Consider the following 27,454-nt stretch of genomic DNA (forward strand, 5'->3'; position numbering starts at 1 on the left):
GCTTAGTCAACTTGAAAAGACTCGTTTTTGAAAAGGTCTTAACCTGCTTTCAGCTTAAAGCAATTCAGTCTTTGGCCAAGCAAACATGAGTGCTGAGATGGATGGAACACTATGATACACAGGTTTAACCATCACTGGGAAGCTGTTTGTCTAAAAGGCCATTTACAGAACAATGTTGAAGGATATTCAAAATTGAAGGATATATACTAATAACTGAAGAGAATACACGTAACATTAAGATCATGGCATTTATTATTGGATGGATTCTACATTATTCAATATCATAAAATACTTGGTGGGGAACCTGACTAGTTCTTCAAACTCCAGGCACTGAACTCATAACTGGAAGATTTATAATTCGGGGAAGAGGGGCAAGGTGAAGGAAGAAGAAGCTGAAAAGAAAGGAGCTAAGAAAGCTAGGAAAGCAGCTCTCATTCAAATAGAGATAAATTCAAGTTGGAAAGGCAAGGTTTTTTTTTCTACTTTTGTATTTTGTTTTGCTTTTGAAAAACTTGAGGTCTCATTTTGCGCATTTTTTACTCATCAATCATTCCCTGCTATTTAAAGGAAGGGCAATTTAAATAGTCTAAACTTGTGATTGCAGCATACAGAAAGCCTAGAAGCTCTACAACTCCAAGGAAACAAATTCAGCAGCATTGTATAAAAATACCAATAATGTTATATATGGCATTAATTTGAATCAAAGTTAATACATAGAAAAAAACAGTTTCAAATAGTATATGTTCAAAAGTGCTCTTCACTTTCTCTCTATTGTCTAAAATCTTAACCATTTTAGTAACTGCTAAGTCAACCAGTAGAGATGGTTAGGTAATAGATTAACAAAAATGACAATCAAAGGCCAATTAATACTGCAAATTAGTCATCTTCTGACAATAACCATACTTCACACAATTATTCAGCAAGACATTACTGTGAACTTCAAAGGCTTTTAATAATTTGTACAAAGAGACATGACTTGCTTTGGGCTTCCAAATGACTTTATCACTCATTCCCAAGACTCCAAGAATACTAATAAACAATTAGTTCATAGGACAAAAGGTTTGCCTACATTAACCTTCAACTCACCCCGACATCCACACGTAACACTTGCTTTCCTCCACAGGGAAGAAAATGTTAGGAGTTAGAAAAAGGTCTATACAAAGGTTGAGAAACTTTAAAAGTTTTACCTTGGAACAATGACACTAGGTAGAGTTGTTCTTTTCCAGAAGGAAAAAGGAGAGGTGGAAACTCCATCTGCTCTAAAGATTTGAGTCACAGAGTTTATTTGTGCTGAAATTGGTTATCTACTGCTTGAAACTTAAGCAGAATACATCAGCATTTTGGGACCACCTGGGACCAAGGAGAGCTGGGAAATTTCCAACTCGAGTGTAAAACTATTCATTGATATTTACATAATGAGAATAAATGTTTTTCCTAAGATATCATTTCCCTTTAATGTCTTAAGACCACCAGCAAGAGAGGGAGGCACAGAAATTCTATTACATTAATAGTCTTTGTTTTTATGGCTTTGGCATTTATTAACTAGAGAGAGCTGTTTATTGGGTCATAAACTTTACTAATGGGGATATTATCTCTAAATTATAAATCTCCTTCAGTATATGGCTTAGTTATAAAACAAATAATTATTTAAAGTGTCTGTATGGCTGCAATGTATCATGTTTATTGGCATGATTCCTATAATGGCCATTTTATTGTTAATTGTGAGCTTGAACCAGGAACCGCCCGGGCAGGGACACAGATCCATGAAACAGAATGAATAGTCGTCACCCCCATGAACTCAGGAACATTATTATTGGTTTGCTTCCTTTTTCTTCTTGCTTCTTAAGTGAATTATATTACAAGCTCGCACAAGGGCTAAATTATCTATACAGTTAAACTCGAGGGAAAGACAATTGAGTGAAGGGTTGAATAGGTAGGTGACAGATGTGTCAGCTTGAAAACTTCTAGGCAAGGATCACACCTTCTAAAAGCTTGCTCTCTGGGAAGTAGCAAAATCTTAAAGTGACAAAATAGATTGGCATTGTTGGTTGTCTTTTTTAAAAATAAGGACAAAAATCAAGCCATAAAAATTAGAGTTTTATGAGCCCACTGTTCTAGTATCTCCTTGTGAATACAAGTTCAATGCAAAGCTCTATGGGGTCAGTTCTACTGGTGCACATGAAATTGTCCTAGGTTTATGGAGAGAAGTAGTTTACTGACTAGTTTTGATTTAAAAAAAAAAAGGAAAGAGCAATTGTTGTCAAGTAAACTGGACCATATAAGTAGAAGCCAACTCATTTTGGGACAAGGGGATGCTAGAAATGCAGAATGAAAGAATAAGGAGATAAGAGGGGACCCTGAAATGTCCTTGGTTCCTCTTCTTCACAGGATGACCCCTGACTAGCACAGTCCCATTTTGACAGACTCCCACTGCCTCTGAAACAAGCAGATTTATGTTATCCAGTACCCAGCACTGGGAGTCTGGCATAGCCTAGAGAAGAATTCTCAACACTGAAGCTCAATGGTGATAGGTTGTAATCAGATACACACTATATGATAAGAGTTCTTCTGTGTGAGAAAAAAAATCAAAGCAGAGAAATGAAGGAGGGATCCAGAGTAATTTTAAACTAGTTAAACCTTTGGGCTAGAGGTTGAGAGGTTAGTAGTATGTGAATCAAACCAAAACAAACCCTTGAAACCGTCCACAATCACATCTCTAAATATTTTAGGCATATTTAGGCATAATACATTTTTGGTCATGCTCTAATTATATACACATGCATATATTTCTAAGCTAAGACGCTGATTTTAGATATAAAAAGGCACTAAAAATATAACGCAGCATATGTTTCAATTTCTCTCTCTCTCTCTCTCTCTCTCTCTGTGTGTGTGTGTGTGTGTGTGTGTGTGTGTGTGCGTGCGTGTGTGTGTGTTTGCAGAGAGGTTTTTTCCTATAACTTCACTAACTTCAGAAAATAAACACTCACTCTAGAGAGGTTTAAGAATTATTTTTGATGAGGTGTGTTGCTACAAAAGTTAATTATGTAAGTAATAAACATGTGTCAAAAGGATTTCAAAAATGCTTAACAGAATCACAACTTATTGCTCTGATATAATTTGATTTTATATTGTCATGCATAGCTGTCAAAAGTCATTTTCTGGCCGGGCGGTGGTGGCGCACGCCTTTAATCCCAGCACTCGGGAGGCAGAGGCAGACGGATCTCTATGAGTTCGAGGCCAGCCTGGTCTACAAGAGCTAGTTCCAGGACAGGCTCCAAAGCCACAGAGAAACCCTGTCTCGAAAACCCAAAAAAAAAAAAAGTCATTTTCTTTTCACATTGTGATGAGTCAAATTATATTAGATGGAAATTATTATAAGATTCTTTTGTATTCATAAATAATACATACAATAAAAATGGTCAACATTGTTTTAAATGGTATTTTTAATAGTGCTGGTATGGCTATTCTGAAGAACTACAGTGACAGGAGATTAAATGTGGTTCCTGGATTTCCATTTAAAATAAACCTTGTTTCCTTTTTGTTTTTAATGAAATTATGCCTAGTAAAATAAACATGGCAGAATGAGAGCTGTAAATCAAAGAGTTGATCGAAGCTTTCACGGTTGGTTCTCCTGTAAGCCATACACGTCCTCCAAAAAGTCTAAGTACCGAACGTATTTCACAGGAATAGGTGATGGCATTCCCGTCCAAACGTCTTCACATTTCTGGAAAGAAAACAAAGAAGGACATAATTGGAGCCATGTTTCAAAGTTCAGTTTTGAAATTTCAGGGGACATTGCTTTGTTTTGTTTGCTTTTTAATCTTTTAATAAACTTTTAGTGATGTTGTTTTGGGGCTGGCCCTTGCAGAGGACCCATGTTTGGTTCTCAGCACACATACATGGTAACTCACAACTGCCTGTAACTCTAGCTCCAGGGGACCCAACACTTTCTGACCTTCATGGGTTCCTGCATACATACGGTGAAATACTTAGCCTAACACACACACACACACACACACACACACACACAATATTCATTTAAAATAAAAAGAGTAGAGGTTTGTACATTCTACTTAGGTATCAGAAGGACTTTGAGGACTTATTCTTATTCTTAATTATTTGTTTACCTTCTGTATTATATGTTCCCAATCTTTACCATATAACTGCATCCCCTTCCATGGAGAAAGACAAAGAAGAAAGGATGGCTGAGTGAAGGAGAAAGGAAGTGATGTGGGATGTCTCTCTATATGCTGTGAATAAGTTGTAATACCATTGGTTAATAAAGAGACTGATTTGGCCAATAGTCAGTCATAATAGAGCCAGGCAATAATTCCAAGCTGAGATAGAGGAAGAAGGAAGGTGGAGTCTGGGAGACACCAGCAGCTGCAGGGGAAACAAGATGTGAAGTAACAAACTTCGAACCTCATGGTAAAATAAAGGCTAATACAAATGGGTTAATTATAAATTAGAAGGGTTTGTTAATAATATACCTGAGCTAATAGGCCAAACAGTTTGTAATTAATATTAAGCCTCCAAGTGGTTATTTTAAAAGCAGCTGTGGAACTGGACAAGATGAGAAACCTCTAGGTACAAGGAAGGGAAGAAAAGGGAGAATAGAAAGAAGGGCTAGGAAAAGAAGTATTTTCCTGTCCCTCTGAAGGGAACATGGCCACATGAATGGCTATGGCTTGTGCATGAAAAAAAATAGATAGGCAAGTGCAAGAATGACAAAGTTGGAGAAGATCAGGTCCAACTTATAACCATGAGCCAGGCCCAGCTGGCTGACCTACAGACCCACAGATAAGAAAAATTAACTTGTCTGTTGAAACTCTGTAATTCTGGGAGCTAGGCAGTACTAATGCAGTGGCAGGTTCTCTGAAACAGAATTGAGACCTCACATTTTACAACCAAGATAGTATTTCTAGCACCTGCTTGGTTACTGTTCCTTCAATAAACCATTAACAGTAGTAGGTTGCTCAAGGTACGCATAAGATATCTTACATACAGTCAGGTGCTACAAACGTGCTTTGTATCAATAATGTATGGCATAAATGGCAGTGGTCTTGTAAAACTATGCCAGCAGCCAGGATTGGTCCTATATACTTCTAACCTCAGCTCCTAGGAGACTTAGGCAGATAGATTGCGAGTTTGAGTTCAGTTAGCGCTACAGAGTGAGTTTCAGGCTAGCCTGCACTATCTATATCTATAGTGAAATATAAATGGCAACAACAAAAACCTTCTAAAACCCCACCCTCCTCAAAAAACCCCAAGAAAACAAAACAAACACCAGCTACACCCTGGAGGATGACGATGGAGCTGGTTCATTCTTATGACCTAGTGCTATTGTAGCACAAGACATAGCTCATGTAGGAGCCAGCCATGATAAGCTAAATAGAAACAGACCACCCAAAGACAGTTCTTTACTTCCAACCATTATCACCTGCCAGTGTAGGACTCAGTCACGGTAACTTTAATGGAGGCCTGAGTCTCAGTAGTTTACCCTGAAGCAATACCTGGTTACAGTAAGGACCACAAACTGAGATTACATGAGCACCACCCAAGAAGAGACCATCCAAAGGAAATGCCTTACATTCCAACCCTCGTAGATAAAATCACCTGCCAGCACACTCACCAGGACACCCCTAGACAAATGTCAGCCAATCAGGGGTCCTGAACTTTAGAAACTCCTCAACCCCACCTTTACTACTATAAAAACCCACCCAACTCTAACTGAGCTCTGGGCTCTTCAGTTATTCCAATACCTTGGACATATGGAGAGACCGAGTTTGCAAACTTGTATAAAATAAAGGCTCTTTGCTTTTATATATGGGACTTGGTCTCCTTGTTGGTTTTTAGGGAACTTTGTGGATCTAGGCATAACAATTCACATGTGTATAGTAAGCAAATCAACCCCTCTGCTAGTCAGATGAAAGTTCTACACGATTATAATTCATTTTTAAAACATTTGATTTATTTGTGAGTGTGTGTGTGCATACACATGCACATGTACATCCATGGCCTAGAAAGCTAGTGGAGGTCAGAATACAACTTGGGAAAATCGGTTTTCTCCTTCCATTATGTGGGTTCCAAGGATTGAACTCAGATTGTCAGGCCAGCCAGCAGGAACCTGTGTTTATACATCTTGTTTAGACATAACTTTCTCTTAAGTTTGATCTTGTGTTGTTATATTTATTGTGGCCCTAGCACAACAGGCTATACCATATTTATTCAAATATAAATGTACCATATGGTCTAGTATGTGCTGTATTGCAACATCACAGTTCATATAAGGCCTGCTCTAGGTATTTACAACAATGTAATCACTAATAATATACCTCTCAGAACATCGCTCATTCTTAAGTGATACTAAGTTTGTCTGTATACATACACACACACATTTACATACACACACACATACATATATATGTACACATTTACACACACACACACACACACACACACACACTTTTTGTATAAGCTATACTGGTCAATTAATGTTAGTTCCAGCCAGGGAGAAAGTCCACAACTGGTCCTATCACAAGGTTGTTTTATATCCAATGCTCTATTTCTTCATTTTACTTTTCCTTTTTTTTTCAATTCTGGGTTTCACCTTTGAGCCTTGAGCATGCTAGATAAATACTAACTTATACTCATGGCTATAGAAAAGGTCCCAACCCTTCATTAGCATTCCATTAATATCTGAATCACAAAGTATCACAGGAATGGCTAGGTGATATTATGTGATGGTGCTTTGGAAGTATACTGGCTCAGTGCAGATACAGCTGAGGATGATGACAGCAGTTCAGCAGGAGTTGAAGCACCAAAGGGTGTTCTATCCATAGTCAAAAGTATAAGCAAAAGCCCAGAGACTTCAAAACCTCTTTGCAAGAAAAAGTTAGTAGTCCAGTTTGGTCTAGGGCACAGTACAAAGTGGCAAGAGGCAGTTGGAAAGAGAATCTGGGGTCAAACTTTAAGCCTTCCGCACTGATTCATACTGGAGAAGCCACTGGTCAGTGCTGGCCAGAAGAACAACAGTATTGTGGTTGGAAATTGGTTAGATAACTTGCTGCATGTTGGGAAAATGAAGTGTTAAATATACAAAGCAGTTCTATGGTGACTACAGTAATCCTGGGGAGAGATGACTATGTCAGAACCAGGGGGCCTGAAGCTGGGCTGCAAATCAGGAGCCATCTCAGAAAGATTCTGAGCAGAACACCTAAAAGTGCAAGACTTGAATTTGAAATGGTAGGAAAATAAAGAGAGCAATGTTAGGCTTGAACTATATGCCCCCAGAAAAAAACACTGACATCTTAACCCTCTCCACCTCAGAAAGTGACTACAGATGTAAATAGATAAGCCAAAGATGATGACGTCATATTGGCATAGGGTTAGCCCCAAATCCAGTATGACTGGCATCCTTATATAAGGATGGTCACGGGAAAACTGACCTGTTGGAGAGGATGGCATGTTATGACAAAAGCAAAGACTAGTGTTCCATAATTGTAAACCAAGAAACACCAAAAATGGATGGCAAACAGCCAGGAGCTGGGAGGACCAGTGGAAGGAGTCTGGGAAAGGCATTCGAGGGCCCAAAGCTTTGCTGGCACATTGTTTTATACTGTTAGCCTCCATGATTATGGGATTATGTTTTCTATTGTGTGGAACCACCAAGTTTGTGGTTCTTTGTGTACTTTGTTAGGTAAGCCCTAGCAAACTCATGCAGGCAGAGTGACTTTAAGAATTCTAAATTTAATATCTGACAGTCTCAAACTATCACAGCCCAGGAGGCATTAAGCAATAGGAATGGATTCGCATCCAGTTTAGGAATCCAAGAGTCCATAATCAAATTGTCAGCAGCACTGGCTCATGCAATCATCAGACTGCTTCAGCTTCCATAAATGCCACTGTCATTCCAGCCTCTGCCTTTGCATTGTGTTCTTTGTGTGTTTCTGTGTCTTCACATAAACATCTCGTAAGGATTGTAATCACTAGGTTTGGAGTCTACCCTGACCTACCATTGCGTCACTTTAACTAATGCAAGCACCCTATTTCCAAATCAGGTCATATCCCAACATTCTGGATAGATATCATTTGGGGGATTAATAATAGGCAACCCCGTGTAATGTCAATAAGCAAAATAAGTAAAGCAGGATAGAAGGGAGGTTTTAGTTATTTTAAGTGAAGAAATATGGATCGGAGAGGGAAACCTAATACAAACTTCAACTTTATTTTGTGTGCTCGTGGGATACCAAGGTAGAGTCCAGCGGAAATGGGACATCCATATCATACCCACCTCTCTTACTACTCAGAGATCACTGAAGAAGAGGGGATGGAAAGCCAATAAGAATCAGAGGCAGTGGGTGACTACAATAAAATGGTGTTTTCTGGACACAGTGGGGCAGCGGTCCATGTGAATGTACAGTGGTTGTGACAGCATGCCCAAGACCTCTGCAAGATCAAGCCAGACAGACTCCCAGAGTGGAAAGGGGAGGTGAGCACCAAGTCTTACTCCTGGCTGAGGAGCTATTGACTACTGATAGCTACTGGCAGCAAGAGAGTCTGTTTTCCTTACAGGTGTGGCTCCTCGGAGGTGGACCGCTCCAGACAAGGCCACACATCTAAGAGTATATGGGCAAAATAAATTGGATTTTATGATTTAAAAAGGAAGACACACAGTTGGATAGGGAAGTGAGGTAGATCTGGGAGGAGTTGAGGAAAGGGTGAACACGATGAAAATACATTGTTCAAAATTCTCAAAGACCTAATTATGCTGTGCACCAAAAAGAGAGGTCCTAGTAAATCCTGCAAAAATAGTTCCATGTAGCAAGAGCTAGAGTTCAGAACTGTGCAAAATTTCCAGCGTCACTGGAACATGGATGATCTACCAAGCTATACCAACCAATAACACTAACATAAAATCAGAACACCAAGTGCTTGCATCTTTAACTAGGACACAAATTTGAATCTGAAAGATGAGTTATGAAGTCTTGCATGAATTGCTTGCAGATTTTTGCAAGGTTGGGTCTTATAAATGCCTAGTGTTACAGAAGTAACAAGAAATATATTAGATATTTACTATATGATATAACTATTAAGTATTTTATATGCATTACATTACCCAATTGTCAGAGAAAAATCCCTAAGAAAACATATTCCTGTGATACATGTTCACAGAAAAGGAAACTGAAGCATAAGTAACTCCTTTGCAACCAAATCACCAGTCAGCAGGGGAGGAGCCTAAACTCCTGAACTGTCTCCCCAGCAATAAAGCTCTACAAGTATGTTTATGTATCGTGCTACCTTCCAAAACCATGCAATAGAGTGGGCCTATTCACAAGCAGCTGGTTCTCATCCTACATAATGACATTTGGTCCTGCCATTTTCACTAAGAAAAGCTATGTGGAAAACAATATAGTTCTTAAAACACAAAACAACTTCATTTTAACTAAGTATGGGGGTGGGGCTAGGTAAATGTGAGTGCAGGTGCCTTAGGAGGCCAGAGGGCATTGGATCTCCTGGAGCTATAGTTCTAGAGAGGTGTCAGCTGACTGCCATGGGTGCTGTCAATCAACTCAAGTCTTCTGGTAGAACAGCACATGCATTTAACTGCTGAGATATCTCTCCAGCCCCTAATAATGTGGTCCTGAAGGACACTTTTGCCTAAAAATTGTCACCTATGAGATAGAGTCCAAACCACCAACTGGCAGTAAATGACACTTCAGAGAGATGATGGTAACACTGATTCCAAAAAATCTGTACAGTTCACACCACATGGACCTTAGTGCCATGCCATGCCTCATCCTAAAAATTAGGAAGTCAATCTGGATATAGTAAACATGGTATTTTAATCAATGAAAGCTGAGTTCAGTATGTCATTCAACCTCAATATTCAATACATCCTCAAAAGTTTCATAAAATTCAAACCAATGCCTGTTTTTAGGTAGTATTTTAGTATTTAATCTGAGCACAGAGAAATGGTTAAAAAAAATCATACATATTCAAAATCATTATTCCCTCATGGGATTTTTTCAATAAAAATTTAATACAAAAAGAAATAAAACATAGTATGCCACTCACATAATTATGATGGACTTACTACAGGAACACTCATGAAATAGGTCAGTCTTAATGATCTTCCCTCATTTTTTTAAACTTATTTATCTGTATTCGATATGCATTGGTGTTTTGTCTGCATGTATGTCTATGTGAGGGTGTCAGATCCCCTGGAGCTGGAGTTACAGACAGTTGTGAACTGCCACAAGGGAATTGCTGGCAATTGAACCCTGGTCGTCTAGAAGGGCAGCCAGTGCTTTTAACTATGACGTCATCTCTCTAGCCTCCTCCCTTATTTTTATTAGGCACAAAAAGTGGCTGTTGTTTATATTGTTCTTAGCATGAAATTATGATTTAAATGCTACCAATAAAAGATAAAATGGTAAGAATTTATACTTGAATAGTAACTCAAAACTTTAGAGATGAGAACCAAATTTATTAGCAACAGGCTGTCAAGCAAAATAGCCAGAATTCAAAAGAAGGGTAATTTGAGGCAAAAAGATAACAGCAGTTCATTTCTTTCCATCTTGACCACTTTGAACCCTAGGACTCCTGCAGAGCTTTTTGGCTTTTCCTGGCATGCTGTGCTCTTTGTTTCCATTCAACACCATTTGCCACCGTCATTTCTTTTTCTCCTTTATTCCCAATCCCTAGGTTGCTAGCTGTACTGGCTTCTGATAAATGCCACAGAGACACATGCAGTGCCTAATAGAGTAGGATTCATCCACTGCCATCCACCAATTTTAGGGAGATTTTCTCAGGTATTAGCTGAAAATAGACTAAGGGACTACATTTGGGATTGAAAAAGAGGCTTGGACGCAGGAAGATTTTTAAACACCCAGGCAGTGGGATTGGGGGTGCCAATGCGACAGAAGGACAAGTACATCCTTTATAATTTTGTCTATACTCAGACAAATGGCTGCTCCTTTTTTTTTCTTTTTAAGAAACTTTGGGGGTATCTAAGAAAACCCCAAACTAGCACTGACCTATTGTTCTCGTATTGTCTTTCTGATAAAATTGCAAGCATTCCAAACATCATAGAAGGTTTATAAACGTTTAAACTATTGACTTTTTATTCCTACTAAATGACTCAGCACAAACTACAGATCACATGGTCTTCACAGCAATAAGCTTTTGGTGTGGTTTATTTCTTACAGAGTATGGAACACCGGCCTTGTACATCTTAGGCAAGTGCTCTACCCTGGAGCTACACTCCCAGCCCGTACAAGTGAACTGAACAGGGGAACAACTTTATGCAAGTGGCAATCCTATGGCAGACAGCTCATCCGCAGACAGTGATGCTTCCCATTCCAGATGAGGACAGGACATGTCTGCTGGTGTCTCTGTAAGACAGGACCCTGGCAGTACATTTTTGGAATCCTAAGTATGTGTGACAGGCTCTGCCACTGCCCCTCCCTAGCCTATTACCCTTTCCAGTCTGGCTCACAGCAGCCTGACTTCCAACTGCCAGCATCTCTCTTCCGTTGACCAGAGCTTCTTGTTGGCCTCTGAGGCTTACTTTGGCTGACCCTGTGGCACACAGAGTGTCAGGGAATTATTCCTTTCCTCTACATTCAAGAGTAGCCCACAAGTAAAGACTGTCTAAAGGAAACTAACGGAGTAATACCATAGCTTCCTTGCACAGGCTAATTAATTCTGAGGTATATGTTCCTGTTAGATCCTAACATTTCCCAGCAGCATTATGCCATTGCCATCTGCATATGTAACTGGTTTAATAACACATTCTTTAGTAACTCCCTCTCTTCCTTTGTCACTCTTTCTAATCCCTTCCGGGGATTTAATTTCCTCCCTGCAACTACTTAACAACCAAATCCTTGTCTCTACCACTGCTTCTAAATGCAAAAAGCAGTTTTACATTTATCAGAGTTAAGAACATGTGAGAGTCTCTGACACATCTTGGAACAAAGCAACTTCCAGAGAAATGGTGGATGAGTCCAGTTCCCAAGGTGATTTACAGGTAAAATGAGAGACAACGTTCAAAGCTCACAATGAAACTTAATGTAATCTGGAACATTCAATAGTATGTGCCACAGAGCATTTTCTACTATAACATATTCCAAGCTGGCTGTAACTAGAGCACTTAGGATGTCAAAGAAGTTAGCAGTAAATTATTTATCCACGAAAGGTGAAGACTATAGCTGCTATTCTGTGTGTATATGAGTGTGTGTGTGTGTGTGTGTGTGTGTGTGTGTGTGTGTGTGCACGTGCGTGTGTGTGGGGGGGGTGGGGGGTGTGTACACATACCAAGCATCCTGAAGTAAGAGGTGAAAATGGCAATAGATAAAAATCCAGTTTAGAGCAGCTGCCCAGTGGGAATAGCAAAGTTGCATGTGAACTAATAGACCCTGGATGTATTTGCTTTGACATTTTTAAAAGGAAATTTAATTGGATTATGTCTTCTTCTAGCTTAAAAATTTCTACTGTATCACTGGCCACCAGATGCACGAGGGAAAAGGATTGGGAGCCAATTAAACTCCATGCTTCACTGCAATGGGGTTATTTTTATTTTTCCCAAATGTAAGGCTGATAGACTCATGGTAGTGTTTCACCATGTTATTCCTCTGTAGTTACTTAGAAAAGGATCTATTTCTTTTCCTTTTCCTTTTCACAAAAGACTATTTCTATGGGACATATCTGGAAATATGTAGAAAGTCCAATACCACACATAAAATAAACTTTTTCCTTTCTCCCCTTTTTCTTCCTTCTTTTATTTTTTTTTATTTGATGTCTTCTAATAAGTGCTACACAGCCTTAGAAATAATCACATTAGGTACTAAACCATAAAAGCAATTAAATTTTAGCAAATCAAATGGAAGTTCATTTTGAAAAGAGGATTTTCTAAATACTTCTTGAGCTAACCAAGAGCATCCTGAAAACACGAGAAAAAATCGTGCATGAAGTTAGATTACTCCTATTCATCTGTGACTTCTTATAGTCAGTGTTCTACAACTATTTCCCTTTGGCTGAGTGGGCATTTTATCTAAGCTGTGGGTTTCAAGCAAGGGCTCTTTCCTTGAAAATGCATTACAGGCAAAATGAAGGTTTTTAAAAAAACATGTGTTCTTTGAGAATTTTAGTGATGGGTTTGCATATAATTCAAGTAGATGTCACTCAATGTTTTATATCATAGCATATCCCCAAAATATCATTTTCTACTAGGCTATTGTTCGGTGTTAGACAATTAGCATGTGTTTACTAGGTATTTTTAACATAATGAGAACAAGTATTAAATCTATGTTTCAATTGTTAAATTTTACCACAAGTATTAGAAATGACTTTGAAAAGTTGTTAAAAGAGAGAGAGAGAAAAACACTGATTTGCCAGGCATGGTAATGTATGCCTTTAATCCTAGCACTCAGGAGGCAGAGGCTGGCTATGAGTTCTGAGGTCAGCCTAATCTGAATAGTGAAAGCCTCACCCACCCTTGTCGGCATCTCCAACCTCATCCTTCTCCACTCTTCCCTATAGGCCTTCACTCCATCCATAGCAGTCTCCAGTGCCAGGCTGCCTCAGGTCCCAGAGCTCTGTTAGTAATGTCTTTGCTGTGCCACCGTATCATGTTAACTTTCCTCCCTTGCTAACTTTTTATCGCTGATATGTCAAATGTCTTCCTCATCCTGATTGAGAAGAAACTATTTTCATTTCACACCATCCTATGTAGGCTGTATTAAGTCAAACCCCAAATCATGGAGGCATTGATTCCACATTAGGAATGCGCTCCTGGGGGGGGGGGGGCAGTTATCTTTGAATGCACAAAGCAGAGGACATGCTGAGAGTGGATCCTTAGCCTTATTTATCTGAAGGTTATTGGCTATGGGTGAATGAGGTTTTTAACTTAATTTACCTGATAACAATCAGATAAGTGAGGGAGCCAGATTTCAACCCCACCTCTGTATATTATGATGGCCAATAGTGTCCTTTAACCAACTGGAAGGTCTAAGGTTTCCCCTGACACTTCAGAGAAGCTGTGTGCTTGAGAGGCCTACTGCCAGAGGCATTAGGCAAGCTCAGGACAGAATGAGTTGGTCAGCAGAGACGGAATAAATACTTCTTTTCTGGAATTATCAACCACTGACATTTGCTTTATCAAGGAACTTTCCTAAGAAAATAAATTTCTGGAGCATGTTAAAATACAAACTACCACCTACCCATCTATTCCTTAAAGAAAGCTGAAGAGATCTTAGAGAGTTCAGATGATTCCACAATGCTGAGGACCCATCTGATCACGTGAACTTTGTTTTTCCAAACCAAGCATTTTTCTATTGAACTTTTCTTTTAAACTGAATTTTTCTTTTAAAATGGCTCCACCATAAAATTTGAATCTCCATACACTATACTGAGGGTTCTTGACATAGATACCATCTGAGATTTGCTGTTATGGATTATGATGGTATTACCAGAATCCCTTGATAGGTGTATTTATATCCATTTATAACTATGACCTATTATCCCGTTTTCTATATAACTGGATACAACTGAGGCTAAATACTATTCAACTGTAAAAGAAATATCCTGTTCTTCTAGGGCAGATGTTTGCTCAGCATGGAAAGTGAGTTAGCCTTCAACAGAAATTCCCAGATTAGGGGAGGGAAGGGGGAGGAGGAGGGGAGGGAGGGGGGAGGAGGAGGGAAGGAGATGGAAATTTTTAAATATAAAAAAAAATAAACCATGAGAAAAAAAAAAGAAATTCCCAGATTATACTTTTTCCAAAAACAATGATGTTGCTACATTCCACTGGAAATTAAAGACACAAGATTTTAAAAATATAAGGGAGGTATACAAAGCTGATTTCTAAAGCAAGCATAAAATTTACCTCTTTAAGGTATGGTGGGGATTGTATTTCAGGTGTTGGATTCATTCTCCAGTTCAGGACAGAGAAAAATAACCCATAATTGATTTGTTGGTCTTTGTCTTCAAACCTGGAAGCATATAATTTGACTAAATTTAAAGAATTCAGAACTACAATTCCAGCTTACATTGTACCTTAAAACTTATTATCCTGTATGCTTCAGTAGCTGATGCTATCATCATTTCTTACTACTTCTACTTTAGATCCTCTCAGAATAGAAATTCTTTGAAAGCAGGAAATCTCACCTATCTAATTTTCCAGGGGTTGGTAGAAGTTCAATAAATATTTGATGTAGCTACCAAAATTTGTTTGGTAGCTAAGACCACTACCACCTTTTATTCAGAATATTTGAAGGTCTTTGTATTTTAGTGTTTGATACATATCAATAAAAAAGTGCCCTTGCAGTTCCTAAATTACATGTCATTTAAATGTTTAAGATGTAATTGAAGACTGCTCGTTTGTTTCCTGGCTACCCAGATCCGAATAATCACACAAAAGCTATATTAATTACAACACCGTTTGGCCAACAGCTTAGGCGTATTCCTAGCTAGCTCTTATATCTTAAATTAAATCATTTCTATTAATCTGTGTATCACCATGAGGCTGAGTCCTACCAGTAAGGTTCTGGTATCTGTCTCCTTTGGCAGCTAGCTACATGGCATCTGCCTAACTCTGCTTTCTTTTTCCCTGCATGAGGTTTAGTTTTCCTGTCTAGCTCTACTCTGCCCTACCATAGATCAAAGCAGCTTCTTTAATAACCAATGGTAATAAAACATATTCACAGCATACAAAGGAGAATCCCACATCATTAATATAAGCCTGGATTGATTTTTATCTAGTAGTATATTTTTAAGAAAAGTAAAAGGCATCATTGTCACTTATTAAGTGGCTATTAAAAGAGGTTATTTAGATCCATATTAGAAGTGATAGAAATATGTTCTTGACATAGAGTGTAAAGAAGGTTATAAAATAGTATGTTCAATTTGTTAAAAAGATTTTTATTTTGTTTTTATTATTTATAATTGTGTGTGGGGGGGGGGGTATGTGTATGTGAGTGCCATATCCATAAAACTCAGAAGAGGGTGTCAGGTCCCCTAGAGCTAAAGTCACAGGCAGCTGTGACCTGCCTGATGTGTGTGTGTTGGGAAGCAAACTCAGTAGCAAGAATGCTACATACATACTTCTAATCACTTAGCCATCTTTCTAGTCCCATAAGTACAGTCCTGATTCGACTTTAGGTTTATATTTATCTAAAACAATAGAAAATGGCAACAATACAGTTATATAATAAGAAAACCATCTCTAGAAAGTCAAATGATTATTTGGCCTTATTATGACTAATCTGTATCATCTGAATTTATTTAAATTTATAATAAAAAAACAAGTTATTTTTTATTTGGAACAAATAATAACAAATGATTATCCTATATCATAAAAGTTAGGAAAAATCTATTAAATCTTAAATTATGGATATTGGTTTAAATTCATCCTCAACTTTACATAACAGAATTTTGATCACTAAGATATGATAATTTTAACATAATTGTTGTAATGACCCAAATAGTAACTAACTACTTTTTTTGATACATGATTTCTCTTTCTAACAGCCCTAGTTGTCCTGAAACTTGTTCTGTAGATCACGCTGGCCTTGAACTCACAGAGTTCCAACTGCCTGTGCATCCCAACTGCTGGGATTCAAGGCGTGTACCACCACCACCTGGTCTAACTACTTCTTGATGTAATACCTTAAGCCATTTTCCTGAATTTGGCCACATGCTAACAAATTTTCAGGCAAATTATTTATTGATGTCTTTATACAAATATTTTGGGAAATGATAAAGGCATTGAAAAAATATCATTCCAAGCACCCTGCTCCAGGATTTTACTCTTAAAATACATGTGCACAATTAGTTAAAAGATATTCCTCTATTCTTTAAAAAGTGTTAAGAAAACAATTAGTAGTATTTACAAATTCATAAAAATTCACAGCACCCAAAATGTTACAAGCTGAAGTAATATAGGTTTCATCCATCTAAACAGAGTGGAATAAACAGAGTCATCAGAACACAGGAAATGGAATTCTGTAATTCTTTTGTATACATTTCCTTTGGCCAAGAATTCTGGGACACAAGTCTAACACGTTGCCCCCTACCACTGTTTATCCTTTGAATTTTGGCTCACTCATCATTTCATCTCTTTTAAAGGCCATCCTTTGTTTATGAGAATATTTATAGTCGATTGAGGGACCATTATGCCTTTTATTTGTATATGTTTCTGGGGAACAACTAAAACTCAACTAAAGATGTTTGATGAGAAGCATTCCATTAGCAGAGAGTCTTAAAGAAAACATTTCTTAATATTCTGAGTGGGGCCTGATGTCAGAGGAGGAGCTCATACACAATCTTTGACTTTCATTTTAAGGGAATTTAGGAGCTATTGGATTATATTCTACAGAAAATTTACTTATAGGACCTGCAACATTCTGAATGAACAGGTTCATTTCAAATTCATACACTGAAACTTAAGTACCAAGATGATGATATTAGGAAGAGAGATGTAAATAGACCATAGGGCAAAGCCTTCCTGAAATAAGTTCATTACAGCATGTCACAGTAGCATGTCTGTAATTTCAGTACTTGGAAGGTAAATAACAGTGATAAAGTTTGGAGTTTGAGGTCATCTTGGACTACATAGTAGCACCCTATCTCAAACTACCAGAAAATAAATAAGAAAATACGATAGAAGGGAAGAGACCCCAAAGAACTTCCTTGTTCCTGCCATGTGTGGGCACAGCATAAATGAGCCATTCAAAAAACAAATAAGGGCTGTCAACCAGACATTCAATATGTTGGCAGTTTCCTTTTATTTTTTTTTTAATTTCTCAACCACCAGAATTGTAAAAGGTAGTTTTAATCTATGGCATATTCTTGTAGCAACCTAACAAGACTAAAACAGGTCCTAACATATATTTAAAGCTTATTCTAACAATCTAACTGATATGGGTTAAATACTGGAGCATCATAGAAGTGGCAGAAGTAGTTTGTGATCCCTTTCAAGTAGTTCAGATAGGAATGATGGTGGTTGAGACAAAGGTAGTAACGGTGAGGAATTGTCAATTTTGAATGCACTTTGAATGTAGGCTTCCCGAAAGACCACACACACACACACACACACACACACACACACACACACACACTATATTTAGAGCATACACACAAATACCAAATACACACATGCACAATGGTGGTGGGGAGGTGCTGTGGGAAAATGATCTTGTACCCTGTAAAGACTTATCAGTTGTATTGCTTTAATAAAATGCTAATAGGCCAGAGCCAGGCAGGAAGTATATGTGGGGTGACCAGGCAGGAAGTAGAGGCAGGGCGACGAACAGGAGAATTCTGGAAAGAGGAAAGACTCAGTCTGCAGTTGTAATGCAGAAGCAGTGGAAGCAAGATGAGAATGCCTCGCTGATAAAAGGTACCAGGCCACGTGTCTGACACAGACAAGAATTATGGGTTAATGTAGGATGTAAAAGTTAATAACAAGCCTGAGCAAATATGCCATCCAGTTTATGATTAATGTAGACCTCTATGTATTTCTTTGAAACTGAATGACTGCGGGACTGGGCAGGACAGAAACCTCTGTCAACAGGGAGGTCAGTTTGAAAATTATTTGAGGTCTTCTAATTGCGCGACTGGCTAGACAGGGCTTCATGAGGGAGGCAAGAACCAGAGTTTAGTTTTAAATATGCTACTTTTAAAGAAGATTATTTTTAAAACCACATTTATTTATGCACACATGTATATGTGTCTGCTTGTGTGAGGGTATAATACATATATGTATACCCATGGAGGCCCAAAGAGTGCATTATATTCTCTGGAACTAGAGATAAAAGCAGTTGTGAGCTCCCCAACATGAATACTGGTAATCCAACTCAGGTCCTCTAGAAGATCAGCAAGTACTCTTAACTGCTGAGTCATGCCTCAGACTAGATACACTACTTTTTAATGAGACATGAGAAACAGAGACAATGGGTCTGAAGATAGAGGAGGAGGCCCCTTTGAAGATTTAAGATATGGGAGTCATTTGCTATATAGATGATATTTTAAAAGCACAAGACTGGAAGAAAACTGGATGAAAACACCAAAGAATAATTGTTTCTATTTGTTCTTAGAGAGAATATAATTGCCAAGAAATTTCTACAACATGAATTCCAGAGGGCACTTATTCAATTCTAGAGTTTAGAGTCATAGTAGTTCACTAATTTGAGAACCAGTCAATATCCTTACTAAATAGCTCTAGGGTGACTTCCAACTTCACTCCTCACACACAATCTACTGAGCAGTCCTGTGAGTTAAAACTACCTCAGCATATTACAGATCTACCTAACCCCTCCATTTCATTCACTACTCTCTAATCTAAACCACCTTCACCACTCCCTGGGACTATAGCAACATTTTCCCATTCTGAGCCTCTTCCTCCTGCTGCTCTTAGGTTTCAGTAGTTCACCCTTCATTGAAGAGCTGATTAGAAAATACAGAGCCATTCTCTTACCTCCTTGCTTAGAATCCTCCAGTGGATTCCCATTGGACTCAGAATGCAATCTAAACTCCTTAGCTGGGTATACAGGAACCAACTTAATTTGACTCCTGCTGACATCTCTGATCACAAATGTCACCTTAAAACTCTCTCCATCTGGTATTTCAGGTCTGCGGCCTTCTGCTTCCCTGACCATGTCAAGATGGCTCCCAGAAATGCAAGGCAGTTGTACTTTCTATTCAAGTAACTGTTAGGAAAATCTTTCCAAAGCACAACTTAGCTAAAGTTCTTTGCCTGGATTTGTATTTACCCTGGATTTACACAGGCAGTCAGAAAAATTTCTAGAAGTTACTATGGGAAGACTTATTAGATTTTATCATAACTAATTTTGATATTTGCTCATGCTTCCTGGTTGTCTCCTAACTGCACCCCTCCTTCCCTGCCAACCTTGTATGTAAAATTCAATACATCTAATTATTTACCTTTTTAGAAGGAAATTTATGAAAAGTATTTCTGATCAAATGATAAGAAGGATAAAAATGTCAATAAATAAAAGTGTACACATCTCAGATATGTATGAAAAAAAACTGTAAAGAAATGAAAAGCTTCATCTTTCCCAAGTCCCAAAGTCAGGCTTAAAGACAGAGTTAGCTAATGTGGTAAAATACTCCAAGATTTCCTTTCTAGTTCTTTCTCAGATGACTTTTGTGTATGTGGGAATATCCCAAAGGGTTTAAGGAAGAAAGAACAAATAACCTTTCAATTTAAGGAGATAAGACTGGTTAAAACTACTGGGAAGAATATTTTGTTCCTAGGAAGTAGTCAATGAATAAGGATGGATCAAAACATTTTTCTTCTCCCCCTTTTATACTAAGTGTCCCCTTTTACCTATAAGGAAATAAAGACAGGAATATAAATATATACAACAATGACAAAGACAGCTGGGGACTGGGGGAGAAGACAACAAAAAAGGGATTTCAAAATGTGGGGCAAGATGAAAAGCAGATCCTGGATTAATATCAGACTTAGCAGAGCTGAGGAATGGAAGCTGAGCACTTTGTGACCATGGAGGGGAGCCGAGATATTCAGTGACCCACAAATTGCAAATGGCTGAGGGAATAAACACTCTATATATCAATCAAGCAGAAATAAGGTGCGGTACTGAAACCAAGGATTAGTTGAAGGCACAAGTGGTTAAAGCTCTGCGTATCTTTCTTTAGGCATTCACTAGAGGAAAATGATTTAGCTCCAAAGAAACTAAAGAAGCTAAAGAAGTACCAGTCCTTGGGAGGTAGAGCATTATGGAGAACATTACACTCTGGATTTAAAAATGATCAGTTCCCTTCCTACCCCTTCCCCACTTCTAGAACATCAATGACCAAATTTAAACACTCCTTCCCTCTCCAAATCTATCCTTTTTACTGTAGCAGAAAACAAGATGGTTCTCTCAATACTCAGAATGGTTCTGAAAAAATGTCCAGATTCAAATTTCTAGGTGTTTCCTATTGAAGATGAAGCTAAAGGAATTAATTTCTGCAAGGAAGCTCATTGCCAACAAGGCATTCCCTGTTCCCACCAAACATCCAACATTAAGGACAGAAGTCAAAGGATGACAAAAGAAAATAAAAGAAGCAGAGAAACAAAAACTGTTCAGAAAGCAGATATCAAGATGTGAAATAAGCAAATATATTCCCTTTCTGAAAAGAAAACAAAAGACTACAAGAAAGGAACATGTGACTTAAAAACATGTTCTTGGAATTAAAAATGATAGGAATAAGACAACTCTATAGAAAGGTTGGAATATAAAATGAAAGGAATCACTTAATAAAAAATCACAATTAAAATGTGAAAACTGAGGATCCAAAATGTCCAAATTTGATAGACTTAAAGGCTTCATAGCAGGAATGGAGGAAAGTATTAGTAGAAAATTCATCAGTAACAAAGGAAAGTGTCTCAAAGCTAGAAGAGCTCAAAAGAGAGTATACGTAGTAAACATACATATATGAAGACCTACCATAAACTTCCAGTACACCAGGGGTAAAGAGAAGATCCTCAGGACATACAGAAATAAAAACAGTAATAGAATGACAATTACGCTAACTTCTCAGTCATCATCAAAAAAGTAGGTTAGTGGGTACTATTGATAAATTCAATAAATTGAAATACAGTGGTGTATGAATGCTGCTCTATTAATTTCAGAAGCATTTAGAAGGGTTGAACTTGGCTGCCAATGCAGTCAGAGAGTGCTGTTTTTTTTTTAAAAAAATTAATCGTTGTGTTACTTTGTGAGCATGTGTTACTTTGTAAGCATGTAACAGTTTTATACAAATAAAAATTTAAAGAGATTAAGAACAGATGTAGAACCCCTAAAGCAGGCTTATCTCAGTAGCAAACTTAGGAGTAACAGTCCTGGGAGAAAAAAAAAGAAACACTCCCAGTTGGGATCCTCTTCACTTGGCATTAGTCTCTTAGTGTTTTTCCCTGCTCCTAACTTCTGCACATAGCTTCTTCCTTGGACCACTGATGTGGTGAGATTTTTTTCATCCCATCATTTGTTAATATAGTATATACTTCCATTCAATATTTATCATGCTTGTTGTATAAAAATGTAAGAGAAAACCCAGAGATGAGGCCCCTTTCATCCTTAAAAGCAGAGCAGGTTGGAGAAGGAGACAGGAAACAAACAATTCCAAAATGGAGAAAGGTTTGAATGTCAGGGGAGTAAGGCCAAGCCGGTCAGTCAGAACCAAAATGTTGCCCCTGAAAGTTATTGATTCTGTACACTCATCATGGAGACATCTTTGCCTGATAACTAATGAAACCACTTGATAACACTCAAACATCTTTTGAAAGTATTTTGGAAAAGCCTCTGAATCTTATAGAAAATAGATTTTATTTCCAGTCACACACCAGGCTTTCTATCCAAAACATGGTCTGGATTCTCCACCTGAGCTTTCTACTTCACTCCTCACCAAAGGACATTTGGCTTTTGCTAAAACTCTGATCCTACAGTCAAAGGATGAAGATTTGCCACTCAGGAAGAAACTCATTTGAAAGGGCTTTGAAGCCAATTCCAAAGAAGAACTTTCTATGGCAACATTGTTGGAATCAGTGCACAGCCTTCCAGGGTGACTGCCCTAAAGGGCAAGGCTTATTCTGGCTTTTAAGTGTTTCTATGCTTGTTAAAAAGTCAGCCTTCTTACTTTCAAGTGCCAGCTCACAGTGCTAAAGTGTTTTCCTAAAGCCGCCATAAATTCTTCTTTCCCTTTGATGCTCCGGCAAGCCACCAATTCCTTCCCTACACAAACTAAGAGACATGTTTGTGGAGAAAGGGGGGAGGGAAGGCAATCTCCCTGGTTCCTCTCTAAATAATAATGGCCCCAAACATGCTTCTTGAGGCCTTGCGAGGTGGGAGTTCTTAGAAGCGAGTCTAATGGGATAATCTGACTGATGTTCATGCTCCCCTTCCCAAGAATGATGAATAGCTCCAAAAGTGCAGAAGCCAGCCACCCCCCGCCACAGGGAATAATGCTGTGCTGCTTTAGTTCCACCTTCCACAGAGGTAGAAGGCTTAGTGGAGGCTGCATTGCGCTGAAGAGGAACCTGACCTTCTCTGCTGCACTAGCTACCTCAGTGCTTAGGAAATGGTCCAGATAGGAGAAAAGGGCAGTGAAGCCCCAATTTGACTCATAGTTGCACTTGGTTTGCGTTCATTACCACAGAATCCAGGAAATCTACTCTGAAACACTTGGTGGAAGTCTGTGACACCAGATACACAAGGAAACAGAAGGCCTGGACAACGTGGGAGTGCAGTTGACGAGACATCGTCATTCAGGCTAACAGTAAGCAACTGGTTACTTCTAAGTAGCCAGGTCTCTACACTGAAATTTTGTGTTCAGCAAAGGGGTGCCTGGTGAAGTAAGGAGCAGCTGCCAAATACCGCCTGCACATATAGTCAGTTCTCTATTGATCGACTCAAATGATGTGGGATTCTTTCACATTTTTTTTAACCTCAAGTCATCCTGTATTTGAACCTGCAGAAAGCCTCTAGTTGGGTATGCATGTATAACACCATGAGGATGAAGGAGTGACAGGCACAGAGGGAAGGGAGCAGTAGGAGAAACAAAGAGAAAGCAGGTGTTCCTCTATGAAACCCTCACAAACACACAAAACATTGCAAAACAATAGCCACATGGCTCAATGCTTGCCTTTCAGCCTCACTGCTAGGTACTGCTGGGGAAAACTGCATGAGGCTAAGGCCTGCCTCCTAGAGGGGGCAGGGCTGGGCAAAGCATAATGAGACGATTTTAAAGCCCTGTTAACTTTTTCCATTTTAACTGATCTTTCTGGATGAGGCACCAGCTCTCTTGGGAGGCCAGTTCTGAGGCATTCCATGGGACCCAAAGCCAGCCATAAAAGACTAGCTTGAGGCAGAGCTGCTGGGCTAAGACTGAGTTTGAATTCCCCATCGAGTTTCAGAAGGTCAGAATAAGAGAAGGCCACCTTTTTACTCTCTAGTTCTACAAGGAACACAAGATGGAGTGACCTCAGATTTCCCTCCATCTTTTGAGCTTTAAGAAGCAAAATACTACAAAACATGCTCATCTAAACACAGATTCACAGGGGTTGAATAAGCGAAGACTGCATAGCCAGGGAGCAGCTGAGTCGGATTTTAGCGTCAGGTATGGTGGGTTCCACACATATTCGACAAAGCAGCATAGAACAAGTTTCCAAGGCTTCAAAGATGAGGTGCCAGAGTCCTATCTCTAGGAGCTTGGATGGAAGCAAGGTTTAGGCTATCATGTAGAGTTGCAACTCTGAAATTCACCTTGGCCTTGAGCACCTGTTTTCAGGGACTCTCCTCGTATCTCAAAGCCTGCACTTGTGAAATAATGACTAATGCCCACCATCAAGTAAAATACAGCTATTACCATGCTCTTCACAAGGTAGTATCACCACTGTTATTAGCGGGTACTAGCCACCACTGCACACAGCTGAAACCTAATACTCTACGCATTAGTGAAATGAACGAGGGTGGTGACTAAGATGAATTCATACCAGCTCTTACACCGCAAACTGCAGGGCCTGAAGCAACTGCCTGAGAAGACTGTTGTAAAGTCCACATTGAAGTTTAGGTTGTACTAATAAGGAAAAAAAATCTGGCTGAGTTCTAAGGACAAAGGGAATGAAACAGAAGAGAAATATTACCACCAAACAGAGGGGTAAGAAAAATGCCTGGTTAACTGTCACTAGGTAGAAAGATGAACCCTATCGTTTAGCCATAGTGCTTTTCAGTTTGTGATCTGAATGCACACAGCTCAACAGCTACTCAGCCTCATCATAAGGCAGGTAAATCTTTCTCCTACCCTGGGCACAGTGTGCATCGAATGAAAACAACAAGCTCCATGCCTTCCTCCCATGGGAGACTGCAGACGTCAAAGTGGGATCTGGTTTAGCGTGCCATGAGTAGGGCTGTGCAGACAGAGACTCTTGTCAAGGCTCTGTAAAGCCCTGTGCAGTCTGTGGGGAACAATAAGAATGCAGAATCTAAATGTAAGCTGCAGGCTGATGGGCCCATTAGGAATTAGGGCAGTCTTTGAAAGGAATCTGCGGAGATGACGCAAAACACCAAGCATGTGACCCAAATCATGGCAGGGCACATTGGATGGAAAGGGGAATGGGAATGAGCCATTTTCTAATCTGATTAGTCTGAAGTTTCCCCTGAGTATGGAGAAGGGTCACTGCACAATTACAGACAAAGCAAGACTGAACATGGGCTGCTCAGCAGCAGAGAGGCATGACCTCCTCAAAGCTAAGCCAGGCTTGGAGGCAGACATACAGAGATTGAGACAGATTCCAAAACAAGTTGCAGAATAGTCTTTTTAAATTTAATGTCAAATCATAAAGGCAAAGACAAAATAGTCTGCTAAGAGAATGCGAGGATGATGGGTTGGTGGCCTTAGCATTGGGTAAGTACTCTGAGTCCTCCAAGGGCCAGGCTCCCACATCACTGAACTTTCCAGAAGAACTCATCCTCAAGCCGATCAAGAGATAATCTAATAAAGATCTGCAGCTTCCTGACTAAAAGACAGCTTAATGTACAAAAAGCATCCAACTGTCACAAACAGGGCTCCCTCCATAAAAGACACAGGCTCCTTTCAGTTTGTTTTTGAGGTTCGCAATATGAACTGTGATCCTCTGGTTCAGCCTTGCTTCTAGTTCTCAGAGAAGGTGTTGGGCCACGTACTTTCTATGCGTTATCTCGGGGACTCCTCAGAACTCAGAGGAAGTAAATTGGTTATCCATTTTTAGAGGAAAGGGAAAGTCGAGCTTTGCCTTGGATAAGATTGTACAGATTTAAGTGAGTTCAAAGATGGTTAGAGACAATGTGGAGTGCCCAAACTGGCAAGATTGGGCAGCGTGAACGTGTAGGGGCAGGCAGTGGAAGGATGCTGCAGAATTGTCAAGGCATCCTAGTATGCTGATTAGTAGACAATAATTCAAAACTATTAGAAAGAGGGTGTGAAAACTGCAAGATTCAATGGTAAGGTTACAGATCTTCTTCTAGAATATTGTGACCTTGAGCTAAACACCATCTTTCTCTAAACCTTAATATCTCGTGTACAAATAGGAGAGGTAATAGTTCTTTCCACTCTAAGACGGTCTCAAAAAGTACATGGAACAGTGTACATGGAACAAATATCATACCTGGCACAAAAGAAAAATATCAGAATTATCAAGATATGTAAGTCAGAGGGCAAGGGGAACTCAGACTAAGGCATAGAAAATGTAAATAACCAAAATATGGGTGACAGTATAGATGGTGTGTTTCATGGTGCCATCATCTTTTTTGCCTGGCTCTAGAGGAGGAGACAAACAAGTGCTTATAACCCTAGGTTCTCATAGTGCTTATCTTTAGCCACCAGGCACTACTGTTAGAAAAAGCCTGACCTAAATTTTATGGAAATATCATAACCAATAAAGTTATAAGTTTCACTTTGTCTCAGGAACCCACGTGCATATTAACATTAATGCCCAAAAGAAAAATAATTCACAGTAGGTATTATAAGAATTAAAAGAATTGAATTAATTAAATAGATGAAAATCATAACAAAGTTTTCCTTTCATAATACTTACAAGGAAGTGGGTTATCAATGATGTGATCAGAACACTGAAGGGTAAACCAAAGATACTCAAAGATAGTCCCCCAAACTGAACAAGAAAGGAAACCCAGATGAAACAAATATGCACCCACTGCCCCAGTGACAGTCACTGGGGCTCAAAGGCCTTCCTTGTGCAAGACAAAGCTCGTGCCGTAAGTCAGAGGTACTCCCTAGGAGTCATTTGGACCCTCAGTAGGTTTGTCCATACTGGTGACAGCCAGAAAAAAGAGGAATTTTTAAAAAAGATGATACTTACAGAACAGATTTAATAACCCCATGACTGTATGCTTGTTAAATGAGCTCCTTGGTAAGGAGAGCACAGGGACTGTTTGGCACAGGGACTGTTTGGCACAGGATGGACTCTCTAGGACTATTAGCTGATAGTAGGTCTACAAGGATTAGTGCAGACCTTTTTGGTATATCATGTCCACTTTTGATTGCAGTAATTAGAACAATGATTAAATGACCCTATACAAAGCAACCAAAAAAAAAAAAAAAACAGCTTGCCCTCTGATTCTCATTTCTCCTGCTGTTGAGTTTCTTTGATTTAAATGTGCAGGTCTATCCTAAAGAAATTTATCAGTATATTTTATTTGTTTCATATGTTCAACCATGTACTTCTCAGCACAAAGGACTCTTCGGTAAAAATTATTTAGTAGAGAAATGGATCCAATAAGAATTTTGCAAAGGCAATACTTTTGCTTGATATAATACATGTAAAAATAACTTTTATAAATAATTATAGCATGTTTTAAATAAATAGTCAAAATAAAGCTAGTCCCCCAAATAAAACCATGAAGAGCAGACTCCCTCAAATGGTGACTTCCCA

General features: G+C 38.9%; 1 protein-coding gene across 1 annotated transcript in view; it reads right to left on the reverse strand.

The window, feature by feature from the left end:
• Positions 1–3,445: 3,445 nt before the first annotated feature.
• Efhc2 (EF-hand domain containing 2) overlaps positions 3,446–27,454 on the reverse strand; it is a 158,913-nt gene continuing 134,904 nt past the window's right edge. The window contains exons 14-15 of the mRNA XM_038316581.1: positions 14,888–14,993; positions 3,446–3,724 (exon numbers count right to left, since the gene is read on the reverse strand). Of these exons, the coding sequence (XP_038172509.1) occupies positions 3,617–3,724; positions 14,888–14,993 (214 nt within the window). The 3' untranslated portion in view covers positions 3,446–3,616. The remainder of the gene's footprint in view (positions 3,725–14,887; positions 14,994–27,454) is intronic.

Source organism: Arvicola amphibius, chromosome X (genome assembly GCF_903992535.2).
Source record: "Arvicola amphibius chromosome X, mArvAmp1.2, whole genome shotgun sequence".
NCBI classification, from domain to species: domain Eukaryota; kingdom Metazoa; phylum Chordata; class Mammalia; order Rodentia; family Cricetidae; genus Arvicola; species Arvicola amphibius.